This window comes from Artemia sp. Qi Xiang Cuo, chromosome 9, assembly GCF_049724085.1.
Source record: "Artemia sp. Qi Xiang Cuo chromosome 9, ASM4972408v1, whole genome shotgun sequence".
In the NCBI taxonomy this organism is placed as follows: domain Eukaryota; kingdom Metazoa; phylum Arthropoda; class Branchiopoda; order Anostraca; family Artemiidae; genus Artemia; species Artemia sp. Qi Xiang Cuo.
Genome location: NC_142802.1, coordinates 22,192,316 through 22,210,524, shown reverse-complemented (window position 1 = coordinate 22,210,524; position 18,209 = coordinate 22,192,316). Strand labels below are relative to the sequence as shown.

The 18,209-nt window shown below is 33.9% G+C and overlaps 1 protein-coding gene across 7 annotated transcripts in view; it reads right to left on the bottom strand.

The window, feature by feature from the left end:
* LOC148948453 (membrane-associated guanylate kinase, WW and PDZ domain-containing protein 1-like) overlaps positions 1–18,209 on the bottom strand; it is a 163,814-nt gene that overhangs the window by 35,522 nt on the left and 110,083 nt on the right. For 6 of the 7 annotated variants that reach the window (XM_089094374.1, XM_089094380.1, XM_089094378.1 and 3 more), the window contains 6 exons: positions 17,129–17,328; positions 13,302–13,415; positions 11,304–11,428; positions 9,399–9,571; positions 4,598–4,691; positions 1,839–1,997 (listed from right to left, as the gene is read on the bottom strand). In XM_089094374.1, the coding sequence (XP_088950500.1) occupies positions 1,839–1,997; positions 4,598–4,691; positions 9,399–9,571; positions 11,304–11,428; positions 13,302–13,415; positions 17,129–17,328 (865 nt within the window). The remainder of the gene's footprint in view (positions 1–1,838; positions 1,998–4,597; positions 4,692–9,398; positions 9,572–11,303; positions 11,429–13,301; positions 13,416–17,128; positions 17,329–18,209) is intronic. The other variant, XM_089094375.1, reaches the window with a different exon arrangement.

The following is an 18,209-nucleotide window of genomic DNA, read 5'->3' as shown; positions in this document are numbered from 1 at the left end:
GTTTGAACTATTTTTAACAAATTGCTATCTCAAAATTTTTATCGGATGGACTTAAGGGAAAAAGGGCGTGGGGGGACTAGATTAAGCTTCGGTCTCTTTTGACTCTTTAAAAGTGAACTAGAACTTTTTAATTTCCATTCAAATGAACCATCTCTGAAGTTTATACAAGCAGGCCTTCCATAATAACCATATATGCCCCCAGAGCAATACTTAACAACACCTGCTCCAGCCCTAGGGGGTTTTTGTCGACACAGGAGTTTTTCTTATCTGACCTTTGAACTATTTTTAGCGAAATTACCATACGTAAAGCAGTTTTGTTATATGATCTTTAAACTATTTTGAACAAAATGGCTACCTCACATTTTTATCAGATGTATTTGGGGGAAAAGGGCTTGGGGGGCCAGTTGCCCTCTGATCACTTTTGACTCTTAAAAAGGGCTGGATTTCAATATCCAATCAAATTAGCCCTGTCTGAAGCATATACGAGCATCCCTTTCATATGAAAAATATATGCCCCAGGGCATTACGTACAACGCCTGCCCCCGGGCCCCGGGGGGTTGTGACGACACCTGAGCTTTTGCTATCTTACTTTTGAGCAATTTTTAACTTAATGGCTATCTCAAAATTTTTATTGGATGCATTTGGGGAAAAAGGGGCGTGGGGCTAATTGCCCTCCAATATCTTTTGACTAAAAAAACCTTAACTAAAACTTTCAATTTCCAATCAAATGAGCCATATCTTAATTTTTCATGAGCATCCCTTTAATAAGAACCATATATTCTCCTAGGGCATAACTTACAACACCTGCCCTCGGGCCCTGGGGGGTTGTGTTGACCCCTGAGTTTTCGTTATATGGTCTTTGAATTACTTAAAAAAAAAGCTATCTCAAAGTTCTTATCGGATGAGTTTGAGGAAAAAAGGCCGTAGAGGGAGGGGGGGACTAGGTTCCCTCTAATCTATTTTGACTCTTAAAAAGTGAACTAGAACTTTCAATTATCAATCAAATGATACCTTTTTGAAGCTAATACGAGCATCCCTTCCACAAGACCCATATATGCCCCCAGGGCATAACTTATAACGCCAGCCCCCGGGCCCTGGTGGGTTGTATCAACACCAGAATTTTGTTATATAATCTTTGAACTATTTTTTACAAAATAGCTATCTTAAAATTTTTATTGGATGCATTTGGAAAAATCGGGTTTAGGGGGGGGGGGGGAGCTGGTTACCCCCCAATATCTTTTGAGGCTTATTAAAGTGAACTAAAACTTTTAATTTCCAATCAAATGAGCCCTCTCTGAAGTTTATATGACAATGTTGTCTATACAAAACCTTATATGCCCCCAGGGCATAACTTACAACCCTTGCCCTGAGGGCTATGGGGGAGTTGTCATCCTCAAAGACATAATTTCCAGAACTACGTTTAATAAAATGGCTGTCTCCAACTTTTGATTGGATGTTTGGGGAAATAATGGGCGTGGGGGGGGGGGGGGCTAGTTGCCCTCCAATCACTTTCGACTATTAAAAAGGCACTAGTCTATATATATATATATATATATATATAGTATACTTATATATATATAAGTATATATAAGTATACTTATATATATATAAGTATAAGCGATATTTAAATAATAATAGTAATAGTAGTTTAAATAATAATAACAATAATAATAATAATTTAAATAATAATAATAAACAATAACCCGGCACTTAAAAGAATCTTTTTGGCATAAAACTCTTTAAAGCGTGCGAAAAAAAAACTCTTCTAAAATGAAGATTATGGGCATCGACTGTTTGCAGTTTAGAGCAAAATTAATTTCAAACCTTATCTTTCTTACCTGGAGTCTCCCATCTTCGGCTGCTGGGCCGTTTTCAGCAATTCGGAGAACAAAAAGGGGCATATTTTGGAATTCTCGGCCACCCCGAATGCTAAATCCAAAGCCACGAGGGCCTCGCTGTAACTCAACAGTAAAATATGAGCCAATATCTGAGTCAGTCTAAAAATAATAAAACATGAGGTGAGATGAACAAGACGAATAAATTTAACACCAAAAATATTTATTTTTTTTTTAGCAGGAGTCCACCTTCTGCCAGTTAAAATTCCGTTATGTACTCCAAAAATACGGGAAGTATTATATATAGAACATATACATTAAATATTTTTCTCACAATCTTTCCATATCTGACACTACTGATAACATCAGTTATCAGTAACATCAGCCCTGGTTAGTACATCTTATAGCATCTTATTTATCTTTGACTTCTAGCCTAAATGATTCATTTTTGGTTTTGTTTGAAAATTTTTATTTGCATGGGACTAACTGCTTATTTTCAATGAGTCATTACGTCTTTGATTACAAATCTTTTCTCTACAAGGGAAATCATGCTTAACGGAACAACCATAAAGATACATGTTTTTCTTTGATTAAAAAACAAAACAAAACGCATACACACTGATACGGGTATTGCCACAAAAAACGCTCAGCTTGAATGGGCTTCAAAAAATTTCAGTTTCACAATAATATTTTCAATTTAGTCCATGTGTTTAGTCTTTAAAAGGTGTTTTTTTTTTCAAAGTGACATTCTCAATAAAGAAAAACTACACATTCGGATATTTCTGAAAGCTTACACATGGAGAGGTATTGATAACCCACACCCCTCCATGATTTTTTTTAAGAATTGTAAGACAAGTGCCTTGAGTTCCAAAGTCGGTAGACGCTCGCTGTTATCTAGTCAATATTAAACACTATCGTAAAAATGATATTTTCCCGATAATGTGGTGCTACACGATACTCATCATTAGCAATAATAATAATAATAATAAGAATATCATTTTGGTATTGATGCTTCTGGCAAACAAATAAATTTTAGATTTATGTATAATTATAAAAGTAGAGAATAACGCTACAGCACGAGAACTTGGCAGATCCTTCAAAACACGGTATATCATTTTATTCTGGAAGTGTAATCTGAAAAGTCTTGAGCCATTCCAGACAAAGCAATTCTATTATTTAGCACCAGAGTTATCTTTGACGACCCGTACCAATTTCCAAGAACTTTTTTTGGCATAAAATACAAATATCAATCACTAATTTTTTCCTTAATCGCAGCAAATGTTTAAATTCAATAAGGTCAAAGACAACGAAGGTAAGGTTTATAGGGAAATACCAATTTATAATAGCCTACAGACAGCATCGGTTTTTAAGCTTCGAGCAACTTTTTCTTTCATGCCACCAGCAAAACTCAGAGTTAATATATATATATATATATATATATATATATATATATATATATATATATATATATATATATATATATATATATATATATATCTTATTTTACCTTTTAGTCTCTATCTTGTTTTATATATATATATATATATATATATATATATATATATATATATATATATATATATATATATATATATATATATATATATATATATATATATAATCTCCTTTAATATAATTCTAACTAAACTTTAAACTAAGTTTAATATAATTCTTTCCAAAAATTAAAGAGGAAAAAAAGGACTACCTTATTCTGCATTAAAACTGTTGCAATGTAATAGCCTACTAAATTATGCTATATATATTATTCCAAGATAGGAGCTTGAAACCTCTACAAGAGGGTTCTCTGACATTTTGATGGTGTAATTATTCTCAAGATCAGCTGTCTTTTACGAAATGTTTTCCCCTTTTTTTAGATTGGAGAAATTTTCCCAGGCTCACAGCTTTTGGTGTGTAACTTAAGAATTTCATATATTTGGAATGACCATAAGAGTAAATAATTTTTTTTTTAAATTGTTTTAAAGATGCAACTAAAAAGTAGAATTTTTTTTTCTCAAGAATCTTAAATAAAAGTGAAAACGAGGGACGTAAATCGGATGTGGCTGTTCGTCGGCTCACGTATGATCTGGGAAAAAGGTGCAAATATCATGAAGAATCAGATGCTCTTTTAGCTAAAATAATTGTAAATTATTCTAAGGATGTTGATCAAATTGATATTGATCTATTTTACCTTGAAATTGTTCACAGTTTAAAAGTCGGGGCTAATAAAGCATTTACGACTGATTCTTCATAAAAGTCCTAACACAGTGTCACCCAATTGCGATTGAGCCAACGAACAACTACAGATTATATATATATATATATATATATATATATATATATATATATATATATATATATATATATATATATATATATATATATATATATATATATATATATATATATATATAATCTGTGGCTGTTCGCCGGCTCACGTATTGTAATGATTTCTACACAACGTATTCGGGTATCCATATGACAAAAACTAAGCAAAAAATAAATAAATAACTACTTGAGAAAAAAAAAAGAATTGACACACTTGCGGATAATAGTGTCTTAACCACTCACGGAATGGAGACGTTTCAACCTCATCCCTGACAGATAGTTAGTATGTAGTCTCTATTCAGGTAATAAATAAATAGCTTCTTTGCCTGAATTGATACAGAATCAGCCAACTATTGTTAGTTCACTCGAAACAGGGTAAGCTAAATGGCAAAAAAGCAATACAGCATGAAAAAAAGAAAGCAGAAAACTCAAATTACCGTTCGTCCATCGACGCTGTCTTCCAGGTATTGGTCACCAGGTGGCATCATATCTCGTTTACTGTAAGGGGGCCCCATTTCGCTCATTCCGTATCTAAAAAGGGTAAATGACGGCTATTTTTGAAAGTTCCCAAAGAAAAAAGGAATAACAACAAATGGAAAGAGAAATATTATGAACAAATTTCCTAGTAATTTCTTTAAATAATTAAATATTCAGAAAGTTCACAGCTTCTAGTAGCATTTGCGGACAGCGAGGCCTGTTTCAAATCCAATTTTATATTGACATCAAATTTATGCATTGTATTTTATTGATAATGAGCTGTTGGCACTTCTAATTTACTATAAATTACGATAATCCTTGATTTTCCATTTTATCTTCAAGACGAAAACAAGAGAGTTACAATAACATAGAAACTTTGTACAAATGAGCCATTTAGAGGTGAATATGATCTAGTCTACTTTTTCACTTCTGTTTGAAGGTCACAGCACATGAGTAACTGGCTTAATTTATATAATGGTAATGTCGGTAACTTCCAGCTAATCACTAATCTGAAAACAATCACGTGAAGTCAAATAATTGACACCTGAAACGTCAGTATGTTTCCAATAAGAATAAGAGAGCATACTTTTTTCAATCCTGAAGAAAAAGGCAAACGAGCATTAGTCACAATGGTAAGTGATTTCTCACATTTCACAAATATGGCAAGTATAACCCTGTTTTGTCTCACAGCTAGTGGATTGGGTTGAAACTTTCAGCAAAAGTAGAGAGGGCGGGTAAGGGCACTAAAAACTTCGGTTTTGGGAGAAGGGGTAATGTATTTTTACTCCATCTCTCAAAAAATATTATGAGCTACGTTTTTTTCTTTTATATGTCGGTCCTTTGACAAGCTCTTAGACAAAATTAATTTGTAAAATCACGAGGCATTACCAAGAGCCTGTTGAGTCAAAGAGCCTGTCGGCCAAATTGGCCAATAAGAGCAAAATAGGCCAAATTAGAGCCAATTAGCCAAACAGCCTGCAGGCTCTTTGGCTAAAATGCATAAAATCACGAGGTACTACTTCAAATGATCCCGATTCTCTAAAATGCCGACAACTTTCTTGAAATCAAAAACACTTGTCCGAAGCCAGTTTGACAAAATCCAACAGGATGGTACCAAGTGCGAGGAGGGACAGGGGGCAACTACCCCCAAAAATTTTTCACCCTCACTCTAGATTTTGAAAGATACTTTTTTTTGGTAATTTCATTGAAAAACCGAAGGCAACAATATTACAGACACCCCCCAAACTTTGATTTTCTTTTTTTACCTTCATTTATCTTACCAAAACGTTCATCGATGACCGCGCAAAAATCCCCCATTTAACAATCGATTTCATTTTGGAACTTCGCCTTAATTGATTTATCTCTCTCTTTTTCTTCTAAAATTATGTTTAGGAATCTTTCCAACTTTATACTCTTAGCAACAGGCGATCCTTCTCTCTTCTTTTTCAAGACCTAATTTTGAGTAGGTCTTATGCGTTTTCTCTTTTTTTTTATTTTTTTTGCGTACAGTTTGTTGTATTTGTGAATTATTATCAAATTATTGTTCTTAAAAAAGCTAATCTACTACTACTGCTAACAACTCACCGCAGCACCAAACCGCCTGAGGCCAACACAGCTACGCACTATCCTCCTCCACCCCAAACTATTCAAAGCCTCCCTTGTTACGCCTACCCATGAAGGTCCCATGGCCTGTAAATCTTAATTTTTGACATTTTCCTTCCCTACACAAGGATGAACTGCTTTTCGTTTAGCTATAAATGTCTGGCCGAAAAAAGCGTTCTTCGGCAATCTGTCATCGGCACAAAGTGCCTCAGCTACCTCAACCTTTCTTTCATTATAGCCCTAGAGAGCGGTATTGAACCACATTTTTCGTATAGCCTATTGTTCGAAATACGGTCAGTCAGCCGGTTACCCAGAAAAATCCTTAAGCAATTTCTCGGGAAAACATCTAGCAAATCTTCATCCACTTTTCAGAGCGCCCATACTTCAGAGTCATGTTTGACCACTGTCATCACTGTAGCTTCTAATATTCTAATCTTGGTTTGCAGACTTGTCTTCCTATTCTTCCAGACTTTTTTTTAACTGTGAACAAAACACCCTGAGCCTTGGCTATTCTATTTTTAACATCTTCACTGCTCCCCAACATCTTTACTAATAATACTGCCAAGGTAAGTTAAGCTGCCCACCTGATCAATCTTTTCATTACCCAACGTCACCTTTCCATCTTCACTTATTCCTAGCCTTAGTGACTTTGTCTTCTTAACATTAATTTTCAAACCAATTCTAGCACCCTGAACTCGCAAAACCTCTAAAACTTCCTTCATTTTGCTCACACTTTCATCTAGGATGCTTAAATCATCAGCGCAATCCAAGTCCAGGAGACTTTTTCCTCCCCATTTGATTCCGTGGTCTCCCATTGCCTTTCCTGTGCTCCTTAAAACAAAGTCCATCAAAATAATAAAAAAGAATAAAATCATGGATAATAATAAAGAAGTGATTACGAACCCGAACAACCCCTCCACTTGGTGCAGGTTGGTGTTCGATGCCATTGTCACGTTATACTTGAAACATTTACAATTTCAAATTTAAAAAATTCCTTAAATTTCTATGTTCACTTTCAAACTCCTTAAAATTTCCCTAAAATGATGGCAGGATGAGACATGGGCGCCCATAAGCTGAATTTTAGAGGAGGGCTAACCTGGTTAATCGGCACTTCCAATGCTTCATAATAGAAATCTCAAAACAAAAATATAAGAATATAAGGCAGCATCATTCAGCAAGGGGGGGGGGTGGAGCTCTTCCCCCCCATATGGGCACCCATGGTATCAGATGCAACCTAGCAAAGAACACACAAGCCCATAGAAACCGAAAATCTAAAAGCGCGTTTTGAAAAAAAAAACCTCTCAAGTAGGGAAGAATCGCCATTTGACACTGATTCAGGAATGGCAACTATTATTTTGATTAATTTTTTTGATGCAAATCTATTTTGAATACAAGTTTATCGGAATTTCAAAAAATAGCCTTGAACGCTTCGAAAATGGTGTTGGAACAAAATGAAAACTACCATCACAATCACCATAGCCGAAAAACCCATTAAGGAGAATTACAACCATTTAGGATAAGAAAACCCATTTTTCACAGGGGATGTGGTGGTCTCCTTTTTTTCTCTCTCTCTCTCTCTCTTTTTTAAGATACTTCAAGACTTAAATCCAAAAGAATTGACAACTGAAAGTTTCAGTTAAAGAGTATATTACCTTCATAGGAACGAAGCTGTGTGCAAAAAAAAAAAAAACGTTACAGGTTTCAATTATAATGTACCAGTTTGGGTATTGAAAAGCTGCGCACCTCAGTATAGTTACGCAAATCGAGATATTAGATAAAACTAGTATTCAGTGACTAAAATGTGTGTGGGTCCAAGTTACAAATCATTTTTCGTTGTGACTTTAATTAAGAACAGACAAACGGACAAGTACCCATTTATATAAGGTTGTTGTGGGAACGTTAGAATCTTGTGATTTAGGGGAAGGGATTAAATTTGGCGGGTATAGGGAACTAAAACCATTCACCTATTTATTTATTTTGTTGAAGACATTGTTGACATTTGTTGAATAAATTGTTGAAGACAATTTAGAAGGATCAGCCTTGAGTATCTTTTGCAGATTTGCGGCGCTATTAATTAGTCGATGCGATGTCGCTAGTCGAGTTAATAACAATAACAATATCAGCTGAACGATTAGCTCACAAAATCACTAACATTTTCAAGAGACAACATTTTTTCATATGTAAGATAATGAACAGTCAATGGCTCATCAAAGTTAACGGGGGCCTACAAATGCGCATGGTGCAGCCACCTTGCGGTGCTTGCTACAGTCATATCCCAAGAAAAACTGACACGGGTACCAAGCCAGAAAATTTACGCAGATTAGCCAAACGTTACGCACACAATAAGGTAGAATATGTTAAACAATTGTAAATAGTTCGTCTTCCGTAGTACAGAAAAAAAAAGATAAAATTGACGCCTAAAGTGTGGGGATTGAAAAACCATAAAATTCCAAAAATTTAATAAAGTCGCCATGTCTTGCAAAATTGCATGCTCATAGGTTCTCAGGCGAATTATTCAATTTTTTATTTTGCCAGACATGTTTTTTGCTCGTTTATTTTTCTTAATAGCGGTTTTCTTCTTTTTCTTAAAAAAAGCTGTCTAACATATGGCAAAACCCAAATATTAACAATTTGGAGAGATCTGTAACAATAATAATAATAATAATAAAAAAAAATCGATTTCCTTTCAAATTGTAAAAAAAAAAAAAAAAATGCCAGATCCACTGAATAAATTCTCCATAATCTCATTAGCAGATATTTACAAAGTATCTAGATAGATGGTTTTATGTAAATATTGTCTTCTTGACTAAGATGCATGCATCTTTTGATAATGATTCTATTCGTCGTTATAAATAAATCATTAGTAAACACCAAAGGTAATACAAAGGTAAGTGTAGTAACCATAATCAAACCAAAAGTATAAAAGAAATTCATGAAAATTCTATTAATAAGATAATGATATTTTGATAATCTTTATATATCAATCGATTATTAATATATTAACCTGTTATTATTCTTCGATTTTATGTCTTCGCGAATTTATTTATCTTTTATTATTAATCTTATTTTGCGAATAAACAATTCATTAAAGGTAGAAGACAGGTTCTCAACGAACGGCGTCAAAAATCAATTATCCCGCAACCCAAGCAATACCCTTACCCTTGATCATAAGTCATCTGTGGTTGAGAGGGCGGCATTTCCCCTGGCATTGTAGGAATCGCTTGTGCCATTACCATGGAGCCAGCAGAAGATTGCTGACTTGCGGCAGTTGTATTTGAACTTGTATCATCAATGGGCGGGCCAACAGTGAGGGTAACAGAATAGCCGGAGTCCTGGAAGTATATTAAGTTATAGCTACAAAAGAGCCAAATTTGAAAACTTACTGAACATGATTTTTTACTTTTTTTTACAAAAACTTTAAATGAATACTATCTTCTAGACATATCTGCTAACAGATATGTCTATGAAGATATGCATAAAAACCCTAAAGAATAAACTCAATAATAAAATAAAAACTGAATAATAAACTTAAGAAATAAAATAAAAATGGTACCCATATGTACATCTTCAAAGAGATGGGGAGAGTGGGATGATAAGACACCTCCAAAGAACACGACACGCCCAGAAATTAATGAGGACACATCAAATACTTTCTTTTCTGATAGACGACGTCGTTCGTAATTGGTAAGAAATATTCAACGTATGGCAGTACGGATTTGCCGCTATGAAAAAAAGCCTCTGATTCTTTCCAACTTTATGAGACGGTAAAGGAGACATGGGGTGAAGGGTATTTTTTAAGACGAATTTCAGACATAGTAAGTTAAAGTACATTATTGAAGTAAGGGCCAACAATTTACCACTTGGGGCAAAAAGAAAATATTTACGGAGGAGATGGGGCAGGATTATCCGTGCTTTTACCCTATATGTGGACATATGGATGATATTGGTATGATGGGTGAGTGTGAAGAGTTGAGTGAGTTGCGAAAAAAAGTATTCGGAGAGTGCAGATTTGATTAAAGATGGTTAGCAAGTATAGTGAGTGAACATTGTTTTGTAATTGCTGAAGGTTAGAACGATTTCTTAGAATAGCGATGGAGCAAAGAAACAGATTTTTGTAATTTGTGCATTGGTTTTATTTATGTAGGGTAATTTAACTAGAAGTTAATTTTTATTTTGAATTTAAAGCAATAAAACTTATTATTTTTGTACAAAGTATATTTACGACCTAATTTGTATCAGGAGCTATAAAGCGAATGAACAAAGCTACGGAACTGAGTTTAACAATAAACATTTTTTTCGCAGATCAAAATTTATTCTTTAGCTAAATTTTCATTTCTTTTTTATATCCAAATTATCGTATATACAACAAGCAGTAGAAAATTGTCAAAACGGAAACATATTTTGTTTCGGGAGACTGTGTGCTCGCACATTATTTGTCGTCAACAACTATAAACAGCATGCATGAGCAGTAAACAGAACATAAGACCAAGAATTGTCTCTTCATATTTTAAATATTAATTTTCAATATTTAAAAAACCTTAAATGTTAACTTTAAACATTGATTAAACAGCCAAGCAACAACAAGCAATCGGATTAACGACACTTCTTGACATCTAAGGTCCCTGCATCGGTGTGTTGCTACAACCGGATTCGATGTCTGGGTCCCGTATTGCCAAGATAAGGTCAAACAAACTACGCCACCAGAGGACATTGATTAAACATTAAACAGTAGTATTTAATTTTAAATATTAGCTTTAAGTAAAAATATATTAAATAATAATTTTAACTGTAGATATGCTAAATTACCAAGTTTTCAGTTATTCCTCATTTGCTGTATTCTTTAGTATTGTCCAAATTATGCTCCATTGTAGAAAAAAGGACGTATTTTTTTCTAATCATGGTCCCCCCCCTATATTGAATGATTTTTCCCCCCTAATCTTTTCAGGCCTCTTTCTTCTCTTCGCCTGAACACTAAATGAAGCTATAAGCTCACTTTTTTCAACTGGACGAAAAGTCAAAAGTCAGTTCAAAATAAACAAAACAATGTGATGAAAATTGACTAACTTTAATTAAGCTGACAATGTCTCCGTGGTTAAGACTTTCAATATTTACATGGTTAACTGCCAATATTCTATCACCAACATGTAGTCGTTCACACCTCTCGGCCGGGCTTCCTCGAATTATCTGACCTGAAATTATAAATAATTTAAATTTAAATAATCAATCTAAAATAAAAATAAATAAAACTAAATTTAAATTTAAAAAATTAAAACAAAATTAATTAAAAAAAACAAATAATAAATAAGAAAATAAATTCAAGTAAATGATTCAAAATAATTTAAATAAATTATTTAAATAAATAATTAAATTCTATATATTTATCTTTCTCGCAAGTTCTTGGACCTTAAACGGGCCAGGAAAAAAGTTTCTGGATCTCATCAAACGGCAGCTTCTATTCCAAAACTGCAGCCGAGGGTCTCGCGACATGCGAGATATGAACAAAGCTTTGTTCCCGCTTCTGTAAAGTGATATAATTCTAAAGTATGGGTATAATTATCTCATTTAGTCTTTTAAATATTTTGTATTCAGTACAGGATCGACTTTGCAGATTTTACTTTATTTCGTCTTTTTTTCTTTTTATATTTTTGTATTGTGAGAAAGAAGAGAAAAAAAATCGGCGTATTGCCGGTTCTATGACTTTTTTATAATAAAAAATATCTGATTTGAAACCTTTATTTCATGGAGCTAATACAAGATGAAGTGTGACTTATATCGTTTTCATATTAAAAACTTACATCGAAAAGTAGATCATACTGAAAACTTGAAAATTATTGTGTACATTTAAAGATGAATTTTTACCCTGAAAATAATGGTTTACAATATCAAAAACAGTTGAATATAAGTTATCTAATTTTATCAAAATGCGATTTTTCAATTGATTTTTGCTGTAGCTCATAAATCGATTGAAATCTAATGGCAATACAATTTACAATGATGTTTTGGACTTTTTTTTCTCATTTTATTTATTCAGTTGTTTTGTTATTAATTGGTTTTTATTTTATTTTTTTTAGGTTTTTATTACTTCGGGATCACGACATTAAATAGTTTTATTCCATGTGCGATGCTCATGTTTTATTTCTCAGTATATGGTGTCACCCTTCAACTCCTTATAAACCAAATATGTGTTATTGTTTTCTCGCAAGCAACATTTTTGGTGTGCTAGCGATTGATTTTGTTTGCCTTTTTTTTCTCTTTTGTAATTTATTACTACTGCTGTATTTGAAACAGTCAGAAGCAAATTTGACTAAGCCCATAAAAACAAAGTGCGGAGAAAAAAAAAATCGGGTTCCCCATCTCGGGCTCCCCGCTTTTTCTACAATTAGCGTATGGCTTGATGTCCGCAACTACTTGACTTTAATTCAAAATTAACGGAGACGAATGGTGAAACCTACAGTTTCCCAAGAGTTTGGTTAAATGCCTCGGGTAAACGGCGAGAGTAAGTATGGATCATGTTAATACACCAATTATCTGCTGGGGAAAAAAGTCCAGAAATTCATTGATGTTAGAATCGATATTTTTACAATGCTATTTAATGATAATTGTCCTTTCAGTTGTTATTGCCAGTGCTTTGAATGGTCGTTGTTCTACTACTATTATTGGTATATGTTGCATTTAATTTTTGTTATTACTTATTGTCATTTCAAGTTGTTTTTAAATATTTATAAATGTTTTAGACCAATCTTAAAAAAAAAAATAAAAAAAAATACAATGTTATTCAGCACATTTTAACACGGGCCCCTTTTGATTTGTATTCCTTTTTAGGGAAGAAGATGGTCTACCACTAAAAAACTATAGTTTTATTAGCAATTTTTCAATTTTTGAAAAGGGTGTCATTCAAAAAATTTCATGGAATGGGGGATCTACAGATATGATATAATCTCGAATTCTACACGCACATTTGTAGCATTGTTTACCTTCTGTCATTTAATTCTTTTCTTTCGTTATGTTTCCGGCTTGCAGGTTGGATACAAAGCAGCAGCTAAAAAGAAAGGGCTTACTTACCAATGAAAGACACTGCCTTAGTAACAGACGAAATAATAACGAATCCAAATCCTTCGTTTTCCCGGCGAGTTACCGTAACGTCATACGGGTAAGTAACTACGTCGTTTCTTGGAGCTAAAAAAAGATAGTTGACTGACTTGAATCATTCATTATTCTCAACACCAAACAGGACACTAGAGTTACTAGTTGTCTAGACACATTTAGATTTGGGGAACAATTTATTACTGATGGAGAGCACAAATCAAACTTATGAACAACGCAACACAAAGTGCATTCCATCATTGATTTTTCAATAACGCAAAATATGATTTTTTGAAAAAAATTAGCAACTTCATTCAGTATTGGGCCAAATCCTAAGCTAAATAGAAGAAAATTGTCATCCAGAAAATATTTTCCAGGTAACGTCACTCCAAAAATAATAATTTCACCATGTTAATGCAACTGACTAACTCTGCACCTTTCAGTGAGAGATTAATATGGCTTCAATGGCTATTATCTAGAAGTACATACAGTGTGTGCAATGAATTATCTCTACTTGTAGTGCCGTTTGCCAAGTCAGAACCACAAGCACACAGAAACCTGGCACGGCTTGATTATCTACAATAGGAGACACCTCGCGCCGAGTACTTGAAGAATATTTGCAAGACGACGCACCTCCATTTGGAATGATCTATATAAATATAACGAAGTTAAAAATAATGTAATATAAATCATTTAACGTATTTCCAATAAATGCAATTTATTCTGTTCACGCCAAAGCCCTTTAGGATTCGTTACGAAGATTGGACTAGCGTATTTATTTCAATTTTTATAATTAGTTTGAAATTTTTTACTCAAAGACACTAGATGATGATGATGAATTGTCGTTCAAGGACCAAATTTAATTTCCAATTCGTCTTTCCATAGTAATTACTACACTCTTTGATGCTACCCATGTAGAAAATGGATTAATTTTAGTATTTCAGTATCAACCCTGTAGTGGCACGGTGTGATTGATCTGTGCTTAGTCATTCAGGACCCAAGGTTCAATCTCAGCTGCTACAGGGCCAGAAATTACATGGAGATTGTGTCTTGCCGTCTCAAAATAGTCAAACAAGAAGAAGAAGATTTCAGCTTGCAAAAGGTCAGACTATCCCTGCTTCGGTAATTAGAAGGTTTACGGACACTTGTCTTTCATGTTTTTGGGTCTCAATAATTTAGAAGTTTCTTTTTGTAAAATTTGCGATATCTTCTTTTTGATAGAGCCTTTTTTGGGGCCAGAAGTATGAATTGTGTTCGTTAGTATATTTTGAAAATAAATTGATTTTCAAAAATGGTTAGTCATATTTTAGATGAATAGAAAACCTTTCTTTGCACAAGTCGGTTCAGTCTCAGCAACACACTGCAGGGCCCACAATATGATTCTGGTGATGGGAATATGTGAAAGCATCTACGTAACAATCCAAAAATCCAAATAAGAAGAAGAAGAAGAAGCTGGTCCCCTAAATCACAACAATCGTAAATTGGGATAGCTTTATAAGTAGCTGCCATAGTAGAGATATTATGAGACTCTATTTCCATTAATGGTGAGATATCAAACCAAGTTGCGGCAGCGTACTAAATATGTTGGACAGTTTTCATAAAAAAAAAGTTCATAACAATTCTATCCACAAAAGCAGTACCTTATTCACATTGAAGCATACCACAAATAACGTTTGGATTACCCCAGGTAAAATATAAGCGTTTTTTTGTGGTTAATTAGAAATCTACAACTTTTTTTTAACAAAATATAAGCCTAAAAATTTAAATACGGCTTACAGAAACACGCTTAGGAATGTCTTACCCAAAACCTAATTATAATATAGTTTTACTGACGTTCTTCATTGCAAAAGCTTGGTTTGAACTTCACCCCTTATATTCTGGAGGGAAATACCACCACAGAGCTGAGGTAACTAAAAATCTTTTAGTTACAATAACGTTAATATGGGATTCGCATTACCACAGAGCGATACGAACTTCAATCCTCCGTCTTCGAATCATTCTGCGGTAACGATGGAGATAATATTCATAGTAATTTCGAGCCACCATAGCCGAGTGAGTAGCCCAGTTAACTTGCAATCCTGTCCTTCAGTACGCGGGTCCAAATCCTGGTGTTGACAAGACTCAAGACCTGGCCCGGGGTTTAGTTGGCGTGACTCTGCAAGCTCAGCCAACTGGGGTGTAAAGGTAATGGGCTTTTGAGGCCTGAGTCTCTATCCAGTTCGGGCTGCTCACCAAAAATTAGTGGGTTGAACTCGAATCTTTCCACTAGAAGGAGAGCGCCTTCGCCACTTTATAGGGACAACTATGAAGACGTATAATGAAGTCCTCTTTTTCCTTCAAGAGTCTCAATATTTTGAATATATTTTGTTATATTTTATAAATGATTTAGCCTTTTTTTCAATCCACATTCCACTATTAAGATGCTCGCAGATGACCTGAAACTGTACTCACCAGTACCAAGTGTTGGTTGCCAAATCTACAAAGTGACATACTGGTCTGAACGAAAAAGCGAAAAAAAAAGTTATAAATTTATCTATACAGCGGAAAACAAATTATCTTAATTTACCGATGACTCACGATGACACGATAACGAAACCAGGCCATAGAACCTTGCGAGGAATGGTGATGCATTTGCTCTGCTTTATAATGTGCTTGTGAAACATATTTATTAAAACTGGTCGAACTGAAAAATTCAGCAATCAATTTTCAACGTTCCCTATACCGAATCTACAGAAAAGTGATCATCATTTGAAAAGTAGTTCCAACTTCGTTATTATGGTTGCAGCAATAGCTGCAACCTAATAAAGAGCAAACCCCAGTCCATGGTAACCAAAAATAAAAAAATATGCTTTGAAACAAATTTTCTAATGTAAAAACAAAATCGTCCTTTGCTACTGATTTATTATCCATACTAAAATTAAAAGCAAAAAGTAATGACGAAAACAAGCTTTCGGGGAGTAAGAGCTTAAAAATTCTCAAAAATGGTAGCGGGTTGAAAAAGTACAACACTGGAATCACTATGGTCAAAAACCATGAGTTGAATATTCCGATACCCCTATTTTGAAAATAAGAAGAATATTTTTTGCCTTTTTATAACAAATAAAATAAGATTTGATTTGTTTAACACATACAAAATGATCAGTCTGAAACATATAAACAGATAAAAAGAGAGATAAATTCTCAGATAAATTTTAAATACACCAAACATAAAACAATTTCACACATAAGATTAATCAATCATTGAAGGTAAATAATATGTTTCGTTGAGTCTCCTCTTTAAGAAAGATTGGCTGTTCAGATTTTGGAATTTATTGTTTTATTTAGAGATGTTTGCTGTGAGAGGGTATTTAAACCTGACATTATAGAAGGGACTAAAGCCCCATTCCCATCAGCGGTTTTATTGACACAACGAGAAGTTCATTACACAATCAAAATGCAAGGAAACTGTTTTATCAATTCAGCACAAAAAAAGTAGATTTTTTGATTGGCTGATGTATTTTTCGGTTTTTCCGTAAAATCACTGTATTTTATGGACTCTATGTTTCTGTATTACGACCTCTTTATAACTAAACTAAATTACTCGTTTTGTAAATGCAAAATTGTCCGTGTATCATAAAATCATACATTATTTGAAATTGGTTAATCAAAAATGCGTGTACAAGTAAGTTTTTGATGTGCAAGTTTTCATATATACAATATTTTACTTTTATCATAGACTGGACTTACTGATAATTTTCTTTATTGTGTTTAAACAAATTTATTAGAAATTAACCTATGACAGCATCAATTCTGAAATCCCAACTTACCAACAGGTTGTCCAACTCGCCGTCTGATCCCAATTGTTACTCTTCCTCTGCTAGAAGCTGCGCCCATTAGCTGTACAACATGATGGTGAGAAGAGTGGACTACATTAATGCCATCTACATGAAGTATTTCATCACCAGTTTGCAATCGGCTATCTACATCAGCTGAACCTCCAGGCACAATGTGTCCAATTGAAACCTGCCGCAAAGGAAATTGGAAGGGCATGAACTGGATATTAACAAGAATTGAAGAAGGAAAACAACAAGAGGAAATCTTTTTCAGTCAGTTTTCTTTGTTTTCTTTAATAGTTTTTTTTTAGTTCTTTTTTTTCTTTCCTTTTTTTTCCCCAATAGTAGACTACCAAATTTTTACCTATAATCTGATGGGTAGAGTAAACTAACATTCTCATAGTATTTCGATTTCGCTGATGCATACACATTTGTCGATTCAGACCAAATACTTGATTACTATTTTTAACCAAACAATTAACGAGACTTTAAAAAAATTGACCGAAACAATTGAATAGAAGCTTGCTAAACTTTTATACAAATATTCGAACTTCGATCAAAATTTGAAAAATGCGAATTTCACACTTAATATATTAGGTTCATGTTTTATTCAGACTGTGTGAGATTGAACATTAAGTGGTCTTATTCTCCTGAAAAAAAATTACAAAAGATACTCTTGATCTTCACGATGTTTACTTTGTGTTTTTCTTTCCTTTGCTTTGCAGAAAAAGCCCATCGGTCACTGATTATTAATTATGATAAAGACCCAGAAAACAAAGAGAGAGAGAGAAATCTGTAGAGAGAGAGAGAGAGAGAGAGAGAGAGAGAGAGAGAGAGAGAGAGAGAGAGAGAGAGAGAGAGAGAGAGAGAGAGAGAGGGATGGGGGGATAGAAAAAGAGACGAAGAGAGAGAAGGAAAGACAAAGGAGGAGGGCAGCTAGTGATTGGTCAATATGATTGCTAGTTTGGCGGATATGAGAAATAACAAAAACTGGACCTGTTACATGAACAAGGTAAAGGATAATGACTAGACAAGCAATTCTATAATTACAAATATGGAGACTAGATACCTTAAT